The 19,958-nt window shown below is 34.5% G+C and overlaps 1 protein-coding gene across 1 annotated transcript; it reads right to left on the bottom strand.

The window, feature by feature from the left end:
- Positions 1 to 109: 109 nt before the first annotated feature.
- Positions 110 to 3,083, bottom strand: LOC107858753 (glycine-rich RNA-binding protein 4, mitochondrial). The gene is made up of 5 exons (XM_016703529.2): positions 2,936 to 3,083; positions 1,659 to 1,802; positions 1,508 to 1,576; positions 1,263 to 1,369; positions 110 to 829 (listed from the first exon to the last, which is right to left on the bottom strand). The coding sequence occupies exons 2-5, from the start codon at positions 1,792 to 1,794 to the stop codon at positions 353 to 355; spliced, it is 789 nt and encodes a 262-aa protein (XP_016559015.2). The 5' UTR covers positions 1,795 to 1,802; positions 2,936 to 3,083; the 3' UTR covers positions 110 to 352.
- Positions 3,084 to 19,958: the final 16,875 nt, after the last annotated feature.

The raw sequence follows: 19,958 nt of genomic DNA, 5'->3' as shown, positions 1-19,958 counted from the left end.
GTTATTGGCACTCCAGCAATCAGCAAGTTATGAGGGTGTGTTGAATTTGTTAACATAAAAGTTGGAACCCAAAACACTCAATTATCCAAGATGTTAACTCTACCGAATGTAAAGGAAACACTTCCACTAAATAATTGTGGGATCTAATCAGTTTTAACATGCATATTTTATTGGTTCTGATTGCACATTAACTAGATGTGCAAATGCTGCGATCGTCATTTTAGTCACAAAGTCAAGAAAGGTATGACAAATGCCTTAAACAAAAAGAATGAGTAGTATGGAAGGACATATTCTTTGCCTCACATGTACTCGTCAAAGCCAAAGTTCTTGAATAGCATGGAAGGACATATTATCAACTCCTTGAGTTGGCATAGTCATTTGGCCCATCATTGTCACCTGTGTAGCTTCCTTCTGCGCCTGGTGTGAAATCATTGTTTATAGATTCAGTCCCTTGGTCTGCACTAAGCTGTTCTTCGCTACCATAGTGCAAGCTCCCAGAGCTCCCACCAAATTCAGAGTTGTTGAAGAGATCATTACTACCGGAAACACCAGCATTGTAATTTCCACTATCCCCACCAGCATATCCACCCCCAAAGCTGCCTTGTTCGCCACCACTACCATACCCCATTCCTCCACCATAGTTTCCGCCACCTGCAGGGTAACTGTTGTTGGTACCATAGTTACCACCACCTCCATAATTGCCAGATGCGTACCCTCCAGCTCCCCCCCCACCATAGTTATATCCACCTCCGCTGCCATAACCACCACCAAATCCTCCAGGACGCTTTTCTGTGGCATAATTCACCCTTAACCGTCTCCCGTGGAGTTCCTGCAAAATTAAGCAACAAATTTTACCTAATACAAGTCCCAAAATGTTTTCAAAAAGAATTTCATTCTCAAACAACTGAAGTAACAAGGTAATTTGGTCACAATATAAAATAAAGGCAAAACAAGATGAAGTACTGATAGAATGTTGACACAAATAGAACCTTATTGGTTGGCACTAAGGATAACTAATCAATTTCTTCAAGTAACTGACAGTGGAATACGCTGAATAAAAAGAAAAGGTACAACAACATGAAATTATCACCTGATACTGGTTCTAAAAGTTGCAAATATTCCATCTAATTTTAACCGTAAGAAAGTGACCAAAGCAATTTAGTTACAAAATTTTCACATAATAGAACCTACTAATGGGACTATTATGTGAACTATAATAATAGTCAGAAGTTTCTTGTTACAAAATGCCTGGGCATCATTACCTGGCCATCAAAGGCATTCAGGGCACTCGATGCTTCTTCAGCAGATGCATAACTAACAAAACCAAACCCTCTGGATCTCCCAGTGTCACGATCCAAAATAATTCTAGCTGCATGCGACATACATATTGTCGTTAGTCAATTTCTATTTTGTTTAGGACCCATTAAATTTATAGGCTCTCCCTGAACCACCTATATGGAATAAGTTGCAAACTTTTATGTAATCAAAGGTCAAATCATAAGTAAACCTTCAATCACTTGTCCATGTTGGGAGAATGCCTCTTGCAGAGAGGCTTCATCAGTGCCATACGAGAGACCTGCAGTGGATAGCTGGCAATTATAGAGCAACAAAAGAAAAAAACATAGCAATCCGTACATCTGGGAACAAAATCCTTTTACCTCCAACAAAAAGCTTTGAAGAGGACATGCTTCTTATAGCTTGGAAAAGTGAGGTTCTAGAGGCACCTAGTTCCAAGTTCGTGTGTCTGCTTAAACTCTGTTTAAGCATATTTCCCATTCTATTGAACAAAGCCATCTTTAAACCTATGAAAACAACAGAATGATGGGAGTCCATATTAAACACAACATGAGAATACATGTTAAGTTATTAGATTCAGAAGAAATCTTTGATCGTAAAACAGTTCCGCCATTAACTGGTGAAACACACTAGATGTCGTGAAACAGTGTAAAAAGAACAGAAAGGATGGCTTCTCCTCTCCAAGCTCACATTTTGTCCTATTTATATGACAGTTTTCCATATTGAGACATTCCAAAATATGTGAACCATCAAATTAACAAAATTATCCAATACAACTTTCACGACTTGTAAGAATTCAAATTCATTTTGATATCGAACACATTCAACCTAACTTCCCTTTTCACTAATAGTTTCTTCCACTTACAATAATATAATAACTAAGTCTAAATAAACATATTCCATAAAGCATAGCCATACAAAATAGCACAAAGGGAACATATATCTACTCTTCCATATTTGTGATACAACAATAGAGCATAAGACACAGAAATTCCCCATGTTGCTGTTCCCTCTGTGAAAATTACTAAAATAAACGGGCCATGAACCAATCTCTCTATTATTCCAAAACCCCCCAACAAAAAAAAATGAGTAAAGACCATATTTTTATTAGCAAAGTCTTGGAGTAACTGGTAAAGTTGCTGCAATGTGACCTAGAGGTCACGGGTTCAAGCCGTATAAACAGCCTCTTGCAGAAATGCAAGGTAAGGTTGCATACAATAAACCCTTGCGGTTCGGTTCTTCCCGAGACCCGTACATAGCGAGAGCTTTAGTGCACTAAGTTTCCCTTTTATTTTTATTAGCAATCAGCATCCCAATATGCTCAGTGCTGATATCCAAAATATAAATATTCAATAATCCCACAATTAACAACAATAACAACAAACCCAGCATAGTCCCAAAAGCTAGCAGAATCAGGGAGGGTAAAGTGTACACAGACCTTAACCCAAACTCCAGGAGGATCATAAAAATATAAAAATCCTTAAGTATGCAAAAATGGAAAAAAAAAAAACGAACCTTTTGATTAAAACTAAACAAATCGATGAAGCAAAAAAGAATAAATCTATGTGATAAAATGAAAACCCATTTAGGATTAAGCTAATCAGAAACGAATATACCAAGAATTCCAGAAGAAACGTACCTCTGTAACTCTGTTGATGAACAATTTGTGTTTCCCTTAAACCCGGTGAGCTCAGTCAGTAGGGTTTTAGAACTTTGTGGGTATAAGTATTCTAAAATATATCGGCCTTACGATTTAAAAAGGCAAAATTAAGAAATAACATGCGTAGCATTCGTAGCAACACTTTCATAATTATATAATATATTAAGTTATATTTTATATTTTTATAAATTATTGTTATAAAAATATAAATACAATTATTTTACTGCCCCTTAATTTAAATATGAAAATATTATCTTTCATTAACTGTTAAGATTACAATCTCATTAATCATGCAATTTTTGTTATTTGCTAACAACCCTATTCAAATTCAAAAAACAGTTTCAGAAACGTGGTCATTCTTAGAAAAAAAAATCAATTCAAATTCAGTTGAATCTTTAATTTCGCTCAAATTGAACAATTCGATTCAAGTGTATTTTTTTCTATTCTAGATCAGTTTCAGCAATAAGTTTCTTCTGATTCAACGATCAACACTCCCTTCTTCTGAAAAAAAATTCGGAATTCAACTATCTGTTGAAAATTCGTGCTTAAATATTGCTGAAGGTATTCAATCGATTTTTTTTGTGATTATACATATTTTTTGAAACTTGTTTTTTTATTTTGATCGTTTTTTTGTATTGATCTAATTGTGCTGCTTTATTGAAACTGTTCACTTAGTCGTGAAATCATTTGTGAATATTTTCTAAACACATTGCAATTTAAATTTTATACAATACAAATTGAACAGCTAGGACGAAAACTAATCGAATTCAGTTTTTTCAAGCTGATCAAATTCTATTTTTCTGCAGTTTTTGCTTGTCGAAATTTGAGAGTATATTTGTAGTTTTTGCTGTAGTTTCTGTAGTTTTATAAATATTTTAGTTGTAGTCGAATCTGCAATTTCTGTATTTGTTCATATTTAACGTTGAACACATACTTTTTCATTGTATTTAGCCTGAAGTAAATGACCGTTGGTTCTAAGTTTAGTGTATCAAATGTTTTGTAAATGTATTTTTTATTGGTGTTGTTTGTTGATATGAACTGATAGAACAAACAATTAATAGAATTTAGTTTTTTTTTAGATGATGAATTTTTTTTAAATTTTTTTTTTGATGTGTTTGTATTTTAAGTTTAACGAATGTTGTATAAATGTATTTTTTATTGTAGTTGTTGTTGTGTAACTTAGTACAATTTTATAACTGAACAACTGTGTTTTAATTTTTCTTTCGAAAAGTGTATGTTGTAAGATTTGAATTCTTACTAAATATGATTATTGGGGAATTTTTGGTTAAATCAGTTAGAAATGGAAAGCATATCAGTTCTCATGAAGCACTCAGGAAGGTGGACATATGAAAAAAACTACGAAGAGTACGTCACTGATGCTATACTGTTGAGAACAACATCATCATTCATTGAGCTGCAGGATGTTTTGGCATCTCACTTAAAATGGACCTAACCAGCAAACATATTGTAGTGGAATATCAAATCACTGGTAATGCAAAGCAAATACAAATACATAATGATATGGGTTTGAAGGTATTTATTTTGTAGAAACAAGAGATACCAGACATGAATTGTCTTCCTTTGTATGTAAGTATTTTGGATAAAGTTGTAGGGAGCAGCTTTGCAAGTTCATCTGTATGCGTTGTTGAAAGAAGAGACGTCGTTAAAAATATGCAATCAGTGGTAAATAAATCTAACGAAGGAGCTTTGGTTGTTTCTGAAAATACAACAGCCTTAGATGTATTTGAGATGGATACAGTTCAGGTGATTATATCAGACCCACATCACAAACATATTGAGGAAGACCAGGTTTACTTGACGAAAAAGATTTTAAAGTCAGTCATGAAGGATTATACAATTAGGGAGAAATTTCAAACGCGAAGTGAAAGGTCAAGTAAGAAATGGTACGTACATTCTATATTATTTTGTTCATGTTTCAAATGAGTTTGAATATGTATTTTGATAGTATTAAAATATGTTGGATGCAGTTATACATTGGTTTGTATATCAGGGAACTGTGATTTTTTATGTCGCGTATCTGATATGGGTGATTCTGGTATGTTTAGAATAAGAGAATTTGTAGCTCAACATACATGCCTGGTGAAGGACAAGGTTTATCCAAAGACGTATGTTACTAGTATGTTGATAGGTGGTATTGTTAAACAAAAATTGAAAAATCACAAACGAAAATACAGTGCAACCGAAATAAAAAATGACATGAAGGAAGATTTTGGTATGGATTTGACATACACTTTATGTTGGAGGGTCAAGGAAACAGCGTTAGAAGAGTTGAAGGGTAAGCCATCAACATCTTAAGAGAAATTACCATCCTACTTATATGTGTTGAACAATACCTATCCTGAGTCATATATAAGAATGAAGAAGACGGATGAGAATGAGTTCTTGTATGTATTTATAGCTCTCTGTGCATTCGTTAAAGAATTCGATCATTGTAGACTTGCCGTAGTTGTTGATGGTAGTCATCTGAGAGGAATGTATACTGAAACATATGTAACTGCATGTATGATGGATGGAGTAGGTTAGTATCATTTTTTTTATATTTACATTGTACACCTGGCCATATGTTTATATGTATTTCTGCACATAACTTTCTGATATATACATATCTGTATAAAAATACTTATATATCTCAAGTTTCATGGATGAAAAAATGTATAAGTGATAATGTATATTTATGATGTAGATTTACATGTTAGTATATGTAATTTATACTATGTATTTGACAAAATATACAACTTTTTGAATCTGTGTTTTTAATAACTACATATGCAGTTACTGTATGTATTTATATCAGAATATTCAAAATGTATTTATAAATACAGGTCATATATTCCCTTTGGCATATGGTGTGCTTGATTTTGAAAATGATGCATCTTGAACTTGGTTCTTTGAGAATCTAAAGAAAGCATACGGGGAAAGACAAAACATGTGTGTTGTATCTGATCGAAATTTAAGCATCATAAAGGCTGTTGGTGATGTGTACAAAGATGTTCCACATTTTGCATGTATGTGGCATCTATGGGGGAATATGAAAAAACTTTACAGAAAGTCCAATGATGCATTATCAGAGATCTTTTATACAATGGTCAAATCATATTCAAAGTCAGAATTCCACATGTTAATGGAAAAGGTTGAGGCAATTGATATTAGGGTGAAGAAATATTTGGGAATTAGCTGATTACGAAACGTGGGCTAGGTCCTATACAATAGTTCACCGAGGCTGGACTTTGACTTCAAACATTGTGGAGTTAATAAATGAAGTACTTGTATCAGCTAGAGAACTGTCAATTTATGATTTTCTTGAGGAAGTTCGATTATTGTTTGCAAAATGAAACTGCAAAAATAGGCAGAAGGCTTCATATACATTCACAACACTCATTGAAAAATTTAATGACATACTCAAAGAGAACGAGGCTTTATGTATTCGTATGACGGTATGATCTTTTAGATTTGTAGAATTTATACTTATGAAAACATACCATTCAGTTTTAAACTAATGAAAACATATACAACATAAACAAAAAGAACATTAAAAAACATATTATGTATTTTACATATGTATTTTTTTGTATTGAAAAATATTAACACTGCATATGTATTTAGAAGCTCAATAAAAATGATGTATATCACATATGTATTTTTACTGCAAAATCTGAACACTGCATATGCATTAATGTCTATAAAAATAGTAAAAAAACATCTGCATTAACAAATAAAAATATTTTTGTAATTTGTTTGTATTAAATACATATTGAAATGTATACTTGTGTAGCAAAAATACATATACTCTTGTGGTTACAAAATATCAGAGAATATGTTTTGCATCTTTTTGGAGTATTGCATATAAATATTTTTTATTTTTTTTATATCAGGTTGTACCAACCATAGAATATGTGTACACGGTACACGACAAACAAAAGCACTTCATCGTTTGCCTCAAGGAAAGAACGTGCTCATGTAATGCATTTCAACTCGATGAGATAGCATGTGCACATGCTTGTGCGGTGTTGGACAACAAAAATTTTCAGAAGGAGTCATATTATTGTGATTTGTATAAGCTAAAAACCGTGTTGAAGACATATGATGTTTCAATCTATCCTTTACCACACAAAGATGACTGGATAATTTAAGTTAGCATACTTGGTGAAATAGTACTGCCTCCGAAGTTCAAACGACCTCCAGGAAAACCTGCAAAAAAGGATCTTGAAAAATCGGGCCGGGATATGTTTGAAAAAAAGAAGAACATCAACTCATGCAGTAGTTGTAGGGCTAAGGGTCATAATAGGTGTTCTTGTAGAAAATATCGTAAATGATACATTTGTTCTTCCGTATTATTTCTTAAAATTTTCTTTTAAATTTTTTATAATAATGAACTAATTTTTTGGGGTTAATACAGTTATGCATCATTTGGTAACTGAAGACATTTAGATGTGAATACTGCATATGTATATGTTGCAAAATCTGACCTCTGCATATGTATTTTAAAGATATACTTCATATGTATTTTTAACATGTTATATGTAGTTTAGACCAAAACTAGTAACTTTGATTAAGCTAACATGTATTTTGGTCGTAAATGAAAAAAAAATTAAATACATATGATATATTCTGCATATATATGTTTGAATTGCAAAATCTTAACATTGCATCTGTATTTTAAAGCTAAATACATATGATGTATAGCATATATATTTTTGTATCAAAATATGATACCCGCATATGTATTTTTTTAAAAAATTACTTAGAAAAAATTTAAAATGCATAAAAAGACTAAAATGAATCTTTAATGCAATTCAGTTTTTGAAAGATTGATTTACCTCAAATTTATTTTTATAGTGATGAACATAGATTAAAATACATATTAGCTATGATCCATATGTATTTTTTGTAATGCTTAACTTAACATAGTGCATATGTATTTTTAGGCTAAATACATTTGATGTATACTGCATATGTATTTTTAATCAATATGTGAGCAGTACATATGTATTTTTTTTAACTAAATCTCACAGTAAAAATAAAACTGCATAAAATACTCAACTTAATCTTTAATTCAAATCAAATTTGAAAGTTTTATTTACACCAAACGTATTTTGAAAGTAAATGAACACAGAATAAAATATATATATAATTGTAAGTACACATGTAATTTTATGAAAAAATGTCAAAACTGCATATATATTTTGGTGTTAATTCTCACTACCACAAAATACAGCTGAACAATAAAACACACAGTACAAAGTGATTGAAAACATAATCAAATTAAATGATTAAACTGAACTCATTTCATTAAGTTCAAAATAAGTACTATTATAACCTACAATTAGAACCACTTCAAAACATAAAATTAGTTTGTAAAATTAGAACCTACATCCATACACCATTTTCACAACTATCCAAAGTAATAAATTCATCAACCATCATACATCAAAAACTTCAGTGACACTAGTTATTCTACTTTGCCTGACAGGCCTCAAGGGTGCTTCAAAGTCACTATAGTATTTTCTTCTTGTTTTCGGACGTCATAGTCTCACAATAGTGCAGCATATCTTGTACGGAGTGCGTTTGGATCGAACTCAATCGAAAGAACTTTGTGACCATAAGAAAGGCACTCTGCATATGTAACAACATACAAACCACAATCCCTACAAAATAAAAAATAAAATGATTAATACGTATAATATATTTTGTATAAACTTACAATTTTGGTATATGTTTATTAAAATACTTACAAGCTTCCACTCAGTTGTTGAGGCAAATTATTTTCAAACAACACATCAAACAGATATGAGGAGTCTTTGTCTTTGTATCTTGGATGATTTTGAAGATCAATTTCTTTCTTATCATAGAAATCACAAGCTTGGAGACACAAAGGGATAATCTCAACTAATTTCCTGATCTCAACAAGAACAGTCGGATAATGACGAGATGATTCATATGAATCATATAGGAATATACACCTCTTTGAGAAGGATAAAACTGCGAGCACCTAATGATGTTTTTTTTCTATATATTGACTGGAATATAAATGTCTTCCACTGAATGCCATGGTACAACATCATGCATACGAAACCCATTGATGTATTCATTAAGATGAGTCTCCTGTCCTCCCGCTGTAAGGTTTGGATCATTCACAGAATAAACATCATGAACAGACCTAATTATGTTCATAAAGTTGCAATCTACTGTGCTGTATTTGTAAGACCTGTTGGGGTCATACTTTGACTTCTTCGTCAAGTAATAGAAACAAGCATCAGTTTGCTGCAGTAATTAACACCACAAATCTTAGAACATTCAAATAATTTGTATACTAAACTAGCATGTGTATGTAATATAAAATACATATGCATTTTATATTTTAATGACTAAGATTTGTGTATGTATAATTTCATTTGTAAACTACACTTATATACAGACAATGCTAGAAATATGAATATTCAACAGTATGTGATTTAATATAAATTCATATGTATATTAATAAGTTGTATATGTATTTTTAACACAACATTTGTAAAATGATAAAAACAATGTAAAATTACATATGTGTACCGGCATATGTATTTGCAGGTAACATAATATGTATTTTAAGTAGTGTTATAACTGCAAAGGAGAAATTGTTAAAATAATATACTAACCGAGTCTGTTCATGACTAATCAGGAAACCCATAGTGTAGAACCAATTTTTATCTTCAACAGTCTCAACTCCGAAATGCATCATTGGAATGACTAATTTACCCTTTTTGTAATGATCCACATTTTCCTTCCTATTTTTTTTATCAGTACATGTTAAATCATGAAAACATAATGAAAATAAAAAAAAGATGAAATATTTCAAAAGAAATACCTTTTAGCATGACCTTTTAGAAGGTCGATAGAAATCCAATTCATGAACTTCTTGATAATTTTCGTATCCACTATCTCATCAATCGCCTGATAAACAAATGGATGTTTTTGGGAGAATATATGTATGTTCCCTGCTCAGCTCCCTATATAGTTACAGAATACAAAAATATAATTAATAAAAACATATTTGCATAACATATTATATTGATTACCAGCTGCTGAACCAAACTTAATCGTGTATGGTGACTCCTTGAATTTGGATGGTCGCCTAATCCTTAACTTTTGAATGAGAGTTTGAACATCATGATTAGCACAAGGATGAACAATGATGCTTTTACTACTGTAGACATTCAGACTAGGAAACAACTCATCAGGGGTTGTGTTTTGTGAATTAGGCCAAACTGGTTCATCCCTTTGTTCATCAGGAGGTGTTGTAATTTTCTCTTCTGTACCAACATCAACATCTTCGTGCAGCTCTGATTTTGAACTCATTCCAACATTCTCTTTGTTTGTCTTCAAAAAGCAGAAAAAAGATTAGTTTGTTCTGTCCAAAATAACCCACATAACCTCAAAAATATGTTCATTATACATACTTGACAATGATTTTCAACAACAGACTCAGACTTTTTATTATTCAAATATTTATCAGTAAGTTTTTTTCACGGGTTTTGATGGATGTGCGATGATGCTTTCTCTTGGGTAGACATTTAGACTTGGTAACATCTTATCTGGGATTGTAAACTATGAATTTGATGATTTTGTTTCATTCACTTTCTCATCACTAATTTGCAAAAAAAATGAAAGAAAAAAGATAATTGTCCTCTGGAATGTTAGGATTGTTACATCACATAAACTCAAAGTTTAATTCATTATACATACTGGACGATCATGTTGAACAAACTTCTCAGAATGTATATAATCAATATTTATACTTTGGAGAAGCTCATCAGAGATTAAATGTTGAGAATCAATTTCAATAGTTGTTTTATCTGGATGCAAATCAGTGCACCCTTTGCAAACAAGAAAAGAAATTAAAACAACATCAAACAAAAATCTACTTCTAAATGTTTATATAGATATACATAAAATAACATATAACTGCTTAAATACAAAATTACATATGTGCACTCAAATGAATAAATGTATGTTAGTTATTATTTACCTTATTACCATCCCGATTTTCATCCAAATTCAGATCAATATTCTGACTGAATCATTGTGGTAATGTTTCGGCACCAGTATAATCCATATGTTGGAGTTCAGAATCTTTATCTTTATATTGTTTCTATAAGTACAAATTTAATAAAATATTAATAATTGAGTTCACTGAATATGTATATAGAAATCCACTTGTAATGCCCCAAATCTAGTACCCAGAATGCTACACGGTGCTCATGACCCCGAAGGATCATAAGCTAACTTATGACTGATATCTGGACCTGAATACTGCATAATATACTGTATAAATGTGGAAATAAAGGTTGCAAGGCTGTAAGGTTCAAAATTGAGACACAATATCTAATAAAATATAACATCTTGTGGGGTATGAAATACCTAAAACAAACTAATAAACTGACTGAACATGATAGTCTGAAAAGCCTCTAACTGTCTGAATAAGAAGTTGATGGGACATGTCCCCAACTAACTCCAACTATTGAAATAAACTAAGTACTGAAATAATAAGATGATGCTCATGTCCTCGAAGGATGAGGACTCACTGCTGACTTTGACTGCTAAGTACTGGAATGCTACTGATGCTCTGGAGCTCGTGCTTCTGAACCTAAGGTATAAAATACTATAGCGCAAATGCGTCAGTACGATTAAATGTACTAGTATGCATGCGAGGTAGGTTGAATGCAAAGGGTTCAGATGCATGACCTATACTAACTGATAGAACAACATGAATGTGAGAATGTATGTTTGAATACATAATAACTGTAACTGAGTTTGTGATAACATGATTACTGAATCTGAGTACTGATAACATGAGATACTGATAACCATATAACTAAAATAACTAATACTGAGCGATTGTATCTAACAACTTAGTTTCTGATAAAACTAGCTGAGTTCTGTTTTGTTCTGAGGTGACTGCATTTGACAGTCCTCAATTCTATAGAACTAATTGTGTTCTATTACAGAGACTAAATAATTATATCTGAAAGTCCTGATCTATAACTGAAAAACTATGGGAAGTAGTTATCTAACCGACATATCCCAAATAACAGAATATAGCTGTGTTGGGGTCCAATCTGTAACTCCAATTGGAAGGGTGTCAATACCGCACCACTGGTAAGGACAAGCTGTGGGTGACCCTCATCTGACAATGTCCCCAATATAGAATGGTGGGACCCTCATCTGACAGTGTTTATCCACCTAAACAACGCTCATATGACAGTGTTGATGTCTCAACCTATGCTGGCTACATAGTTTTGGAATGCAAGAATGACTTCTAAGAATCACACCCTTATCTGACAGTGTGTGTTCCCATCCTTGGGTTCACTCGATGCTAATTCTTACTCCCATCTGAATAGACACTGAACATGAATTACTGAACTAAACTGGACTGAATTAACTGAGTTTCTGTTGACTGATGGAATAGTACTAAGATTACTGTATTGCTGAGCTTTCTTGAGTCATATGACTGACTGAGTTCTATGGATCATGGATTGACTGAGGATATCGTGAAAACATGACACTAACTCTAGGCCACACAACTATATTTTTCGGGTACAAGTACCCCCAGGACTCAATGGGAAGAAATTGACAAAGCATGACTTTCTTGAATACATGACCAACATCACAATACATAATACAATAAGTTGGAGATTTCATGAAGTACAAGTTCTAAATCACCACAATGGCTACACATATATCTATACTTCATTGACTAAGATATTTTATCAAATTCTTGACGTGCATAAACTTGTACATAAATAGAGATTTTAAATTATTATAATAGTATGTCACTTTTCCTTCACATAGGCATTTAGTCAAACACATGAGGAGCATGCTTTGGTTATACCATCATAAACAGATCTAATAATCATGGATACATCAATCAACTTGTAAATTGAAGGGGGTTTATCATGATTATTAAGCAAATCTTCATATACTAGGGTCAATTATTGAAATATGTAATTTAAAACATGAATCAAAATCCCAAAACATCATGAACATGAATTTCAATACTATTTAAATTATGAATGTTGATAAATACACAAATCTTATATTTTGAAAAGAAATTCTTGAGCTTCATGGGTGAAAGAGACCCTTGAATCAACACATGACATATCTTGATACTTGATTTGGGAAGATTGATAGAACAATCCTTGAGATTTGGATCTTGAATTGGAAACCCATCTTTTTGTTCTTGAGAGAATTTGAGAGAAAAGTATGTATTTTGGTGAAATGGAGGCTAAATTCAGTGTTTATGGAGCTTTAGGGTGAAGGAAAAATACCAAAATACCCCTCCAAAACTATTTGGAAAATGCTGAATTCTACGGCTGACGACATTGGGCTGATGTCGTCACATATGTGATAAGCCATCAGCTTATGTCGTCACTTGATGCTGGAATTTATGACTTTTTTCCTAAGGCTGATGACATTAGCTGATAAGTCATCAGATATGTGATAAGCCGTCAGCTAATGTCGTCACTTAGTTGCCAGGCTAACAAATTGAAGTAAATGGGTATAACTTCTTGCTCCGATATATGATTTGGGAGAAATTTATATCGTTGGAAAGTTAATTCAATTATCTATCTATTGGTGGGTCATGATCTCTAAAATTCATAGTATAACGAGAGATATTCTTATTTGAAGTTGACTATACCAATATCCTTCCCAAGAATTCAATCGGTAAAGAATGTTTTATTCGCCTAGTAGCTAGGACATATTTGAGACCTTAATTGATATCAAAATTGATCATAAAACTACCAAAGAACCATTATTTACTATGCATAAGCTTGAAATATGGCACTAATATTGATTTTTATTTTTTGGGCTATTACAATATTCCCCCTTGGGAACATTCATCCTTGAATGAGACTGATTAGAATGAGAGAAATGATAATTGAAAGTACATACTAGAAATACACAACTAAATCATGATTTCATGACTGACATGACTAATAAGCTAGTTTTATCATATTGAACATGCATATCTAATGCATGAATACATGATTGAGCTGACACATGAATGCATAACTGAATATGTAATGGTACTTGGTACCAAGTTTATAAAGAAAATATGAACATGAAACTGAATAAGGTTAAGGAAAATTATTACCTTGAGATGATTCTGAATTTTCGGAGAAGAGGTGAGGGTACTTGGTTCGTATGTATGCTTCTGCTTCCCAAGTAGCTCCCTTAATGGACTGATTCCACCAAAGAACTTTGACTAGAGGGACTTCTTTGTTCTTAGTCTATGAATCTGGTAGTCAAGGATTTCGACTTGAATTTCTTCATAAGAGAGACTGTTATGAACATCTATGCTCTGAATTGGGACTACATTTGCAGGGTCACCTATGCACTTCTTGAGCAAAAAGACATAGAATACTGGGTGAACTGAGGCTAGATCTAAACGCAATGCGAGCTCATAAGCTACTTTGCCGAAGCGATTGATAATTTTGAAGGGACCGATAAATTTGGGACAAAGCTTTCCCTTCTTGCCAAAACTCTTCACTCCCTTCATGAGAGATATCTGTAGATAGATAAAGTCACCAATTTCAAACTCGAGATCATTTATGCGTACATCTGCATAATACTTCTGTCGGCTCTGAGCAGCCCAAAGTCTCTCTCTAATAAACTGAACTTTTCCAAAAGCATCGAATACCAAGTCAGGCCCTATGACTGAGGCCTTACTAACTTAGAACTAACCGACTAGAGATTTGCATCTCTTACCATAGAGAGCTTCGAATGGAACTATCTGAATACAGGAATGGTAGTTGTTGTTGTATGCAAACTCAATCAAAGGCAAGTGGTCATCCCAACTTTCCTTGAAATCAATTGCCCATGCCCTTAGCATATCCTCCAAGGTCTGAATGGTCCTTTCTTCTTAACCATCTGTCTGGGATGAAAGGCTGTACTAAGATATATTTGGGTACAAAGACTTTTTTGGAATGCTTTCCAGAAGTGAGAGGTGAACTGAGTAACTCTGTCTAAAATAATGGACAACGGAATACCATATAATTTGACCAACTCCCTGATATAGAGTTTGGTGTAGTCCTCGGGTGTATAAGAGGTATGAACTGGAAGGAAATGAGCTGATTTGGCATCCTATCTACAATGACCCAAATTGAATCATGCTGACAGTGAGTACGTGGCAAACCTATCACAAAGTCCATGTTCACTTCTTTCCATTTGTAGGTGGGAATAATGAACTCTTGCATGGGACCTCTAGGCTTATGATGCTTTATCTTAACCTGCTGACATGTAGAGCACTTAGCCACAAAATCCGCAACATCTCTTTTCACGCAACTTTACCAATGGATCTCCCACAAGTCACGGTACATCTTTGTGGCCCCTGGATGAATAGAGTAGTAAGAACCATGCGCTTCTGCAAGAATTCGCTATCTCAAGTCATCTATACCTGGAACACACAGATGACCCTGACAACGTAGAACACCATCTCCCCCTTGGGATAAAACCTCGACCTTCTAATCCTTGACTGACTCTTTCAACTTGACTAGACTGGGATCTCTATCTTGCTTTTCTTTCACCTCAGAAACTAGAGATAATTCTGAACTACTCTGAACCTATACATCACCTCCTTTGTATCGACTAAGCGAACACCTAGTCTAGAAAGCTTATGGACTTTCCGAGCTAACTTTTTCTTACTATCCTCAACATGAGCAATACTACCCATAGACAGTCTTCTAAGAATATCGGCCACTACGTTGGCCTTGCCCGGATAATAAAGGACACTCATGTCGTAAGCTTTCAAGAGCTCTAACCACCTTGTCTGGAGGAGGTTAAGATCATTCTGAGAGAATACGTACTGAAGGATCTTATGATCTATGAGCATATCTACGTAAATATTGTATTGATAATGGCTCCAAATCTTTCAGGCAAATACTACAGCTGCTAATTCAAGACCATGATTCGGATAATTCTTCTTATGGGGTTTAACCTGTCTTAAGGCATAGGCTATGACCTTACCATACTGCATGAGGACACAACCCAAACCTACTCTAGATGCATCACAATATAATATAAACCCATCTGAACCATCTGGAAAAGCTAGGACTAGAGCTGAGGTGAGTCGAGTCTTCATCTCCTGAAAACTCCTCTCGCAAGGATCTGACCACTGAAACTTGACCTTTTTCTGAGTCAATCTGGACATAGGGGATGCAATATAAGAAAATCCCTCAATAAACCATCTGTAATAGCCAGCCAAACCCAAGAAACTCCTGATATTTGATAGAGATACAGAGCGAGGCCAATTTCTTACCGCTTCGATCTTTTGAGGATCAACCCTAATGCCATCACCGAAAATGATATTACCATGGAATGCTACTGACCTTAGCCAAAACTCGCACTTACTGAATTTGGCGAATAACGAATGATCTCTAAAAGTCTGAAGTACAATTTTGAGATGGTCTGCATGATCACGTTCACTGCGGGAATAGACCAGAATATCATCTATGAAGACTATGACAAACATATTCAAGTACATCTTGAACACCCAGTTCATCAAGTACATGAAAGCTACTGGAGCATTAGTAAGACCAAATGACATGACTAGGAATTTGAAGTGACCATACCGAGTACGAAAAACTATTTTGAGAATGTCACATTCCCTAACTCTGAGTAGATGATAGCCTAATCTAAGGTCTATCTTAGTGAAATAGATTTCACCCTGTAGTTGGTCAAACAAGTCATCAATATGGGGAAGTGGATACTTGTTCTTAACCATGACTTTATTGAGTTGACAGTAATCAATGCACATTCTGAGAGAACCGTTTTTATTGCGCACGAATAAGACTGGTGCGCCCCACAGGTACATGATGGGCCTGATGAACCCCTTATCTAAGAGATCTTTCAACTGCTCTTTTAATTCTCTGAGTTTTGCTGGTGCCATTCTGTATGACGAAATAAATATAGGCTGAGTATCTGGAAAAAGATCAATGCCGAAGTCTATTTCCCTTTCGAAAGGAATTTTAGGAAAATCTTCGGGAAAGACATCTGAATATTCATTCATGACTGGGACTAAATGAAGACTGGGAGTTTCGAAACTAGTGTCCTTAACTCTAACAAGATGATAGACACATTATTTTGACATAATTTTCCTTGCCCGATGCTAGGAAATAAGCTGACCTCTAAACGCTGAAGTACTACCCCTCTACTCTAGGATGAGTTTATTCAGAAACCAAAATTAGACTATTCTATTTCTGCAGTCGATATGGCATAGCAGGAGTGAAGCCAATCCATGCTGAGAATGACATCAAAATCAGTTATCTCTAATTGGAGTAAGTCTACTAAAGTGAATTTTTAAAATATCATAACCGGATAGTTCCTGTATACCGTCGGGCTATGATGATCTTACCCACAGGGGTAGAGACTGAAAAGGGCTCTGCTAGAATTTTGGGACTGATTCTAAAATTGCTTTCTATATAAGGAGTAACAAAAGACAAGGAAGCACCTGGATATACCAAAGCGTAAACATGCAAGTGAAAGATCTAAAATGTACCAGTAACCAGATCTGGAGAATTTTCCTGGTCCTATCGGGACTGGAGAGCATAAAGTCTATTTGGGCGTGGCCCACTAGTAGCACTGGAAGTGGCACCCTGCTTATTTGGATGATCGAATAGAGCTGTGGAATGGTTATACTAACCCTAATTACCTGACTGGGGACAATCTCTGACTCTGGGTCCTGGCTTGCCACATTTGAAATAGACATCGCTGCCAGCTCCGCAAACACCCTTGTGGTTCTTACCATAAGTCTAACAAAGAGAATTAGTTCAGGCATTGTTGACACTTCCCTGAGACTTAGATCCTGGTGCCCTATCTCTATTACTATCCCTGAACTAAAGAATTGGAGCAATAGCCAAAAAAAGAGCTAGAACTGATGACTTAGGACAAAACTGAGAACGGTTTCCTCCTTCTGGTTTAGGCTGAGCAAAGTTGAAATTACCCGTCCTTACTCTTTTATTCTGCTTCTCTCTCATCTTAATCTTTTTATCCTCTATCTGCTGAGCATGAGGCATAATCTTGTCTTAAGTCATGGCATTATTCAACATCGCAGACCTATACTCATTGATCACACTATCATTCACCCAAGAAACAAACTTACTCATCTTGGCCCTGATGTCTGCAACCAAATAAGGGTCATATTTGGCTAATTGAGTAAACTTAAGAGAATACTCTTTCACTATCATGTTGACCTGCCTGAGGTTGATGAATTCTACACCTTAGCTTTTCTCAGCTCGAGGGGAAAGAACCTCTCTAAGAATGCGGTGACAAACTCCTCCCACTCTATAGTTCCTACATCAATTGACCTTTCTGACTCCTACTGCTTGTATTAAATATGGGCAATATCCTGTAACTAAAATGCATCTAGCTCAGCACTCTCACTAGGAGTAACCCCATGATGTCTGTAACCTTCTAAACCTGATCGATGAATTTTTGAGGGTCCTCATCTATCTTAGACTCGAGAAATGATGGAGGATTCATTTGGGTGAAGTCTCGAATCCTTCTTATAGCTGAATGGGCCACTGGGTTGGCCGGATGATAGATGGTCATTCATTCTGAGTGGTATATGACTGAGCAAGAGTAGTGAATGCAGCTCTTAACTCTGTATAAGAAACATGTTCGTCCAAAGGATCTTCGGGCTGAGGGGCTGGCTGATTCCCATTTCTTCTTTTAGGACGCATATTCTTTAGAAGAAAGAGAAATAAATTAGACTGATAGATTAGCTTAATATTATACTCACTGGCATGACATGAATACTAAAAGAAAGGAAACTATTCCTAAAATATCTTATAACCTTCTGCACATAAATATGGCGTGCAACACACCCATGTACAAGACTCTACTGGATGCAACTTTCAGACTTCCTAAGACACTATTGGACCTTAGGCTCTGATACCAAGTTTGTAACACCTTGAATCTGGTACCCAGAATGCTACACAATGCTCATGATTCCAAAGGACCACAAGCTAACCTATGACTGATATATGTACCTAAACACTACATAATTTACTGTGTAAATGCAGAAATAAAGGCTGTAAGGCCATAAGGTTCAAAATTGAGACACAATATCTAATAAAATATAACATCTATATGGGGTATGAAATACCTAAAACAAACTAATAAACTGACTGAACATGATAGTCTGAAAAGCCTCTAACTATCTGAATAAGGAGTTGATGGGACATGTCCTCAACTAACTCCAACTACTGAAATAAACTTACTGAAATGATAAGATGATGCTCATATCCTCAAAGGATGAGGACTCACTACTGACTCTGACTACTGAGTACTGGAATAATGCTGATGCTCCGGAGCTCGTGCTTCTAAATCTATGGTATAAAAAACCATAGCACAAATGCGTCAGTACGATTGATTATTCTGGTATACATGTGAGGTATGTTGAGTTCAAAGGGTTCAGATGCCTGAACTATACTAACCGAATGAACAATATAAATGTGAGAATACTTGCGCGAATATATATTAACTGTAACTGAGTTCGTGATAACATGATTACTTAATCTGAGTACTGATAACATGAGATACTGATAACCATATAACTGAAATAACTAATACTGAGTAACTGTATCTGACAGTCTAGTTTCTGATGGAACTAGTTGAGTTCCACTCTGTTCTGAGGTGACTGCATCTGACAGTCCTAAATTCTGTAGAACTATCTAAGTTCTATTACTGAGACTGAATGATCGTATCTGACAGTCCTAATCTGTAACTGAAATAGTAGGAAGTAGTCATCTAACTGCCATGCCCCAAATAACGCAATATAGCTATGTTGGGATCCAATCTGTAACCCCAATTGAAGGAGTGTCAATACCGTACCACTAGTAAGGACAAGCTGTGGGTGACCCTCATATGGTAGTGTCCCCAAAAGAGAATGGTGGGACCCTCATCTAACAGTGTTTATCCACCTCATCAACCCTCATCTGATAGT

The sequence above is a fragment of the Capsicum annuum genome, chromosome 2 (genome assembly GCF_002878395.1).
Source record: "Capsicum annuum cultivar UCD-10X-F1 chromosome 2, UCD10Xv1.1, whole genome shotgun sequence".
NCBI lineage: Eukaryota > Viridiplantae > Streptophyta > Magnoliopsida > Solanales > Solanaceae > Capsicum > Capsicum annuum.
The sequence above is the reverse complement of the archived record's forward strand: the minus strand, read 5'-3'. Positions and strand labels throughout refer to the sequence as shown.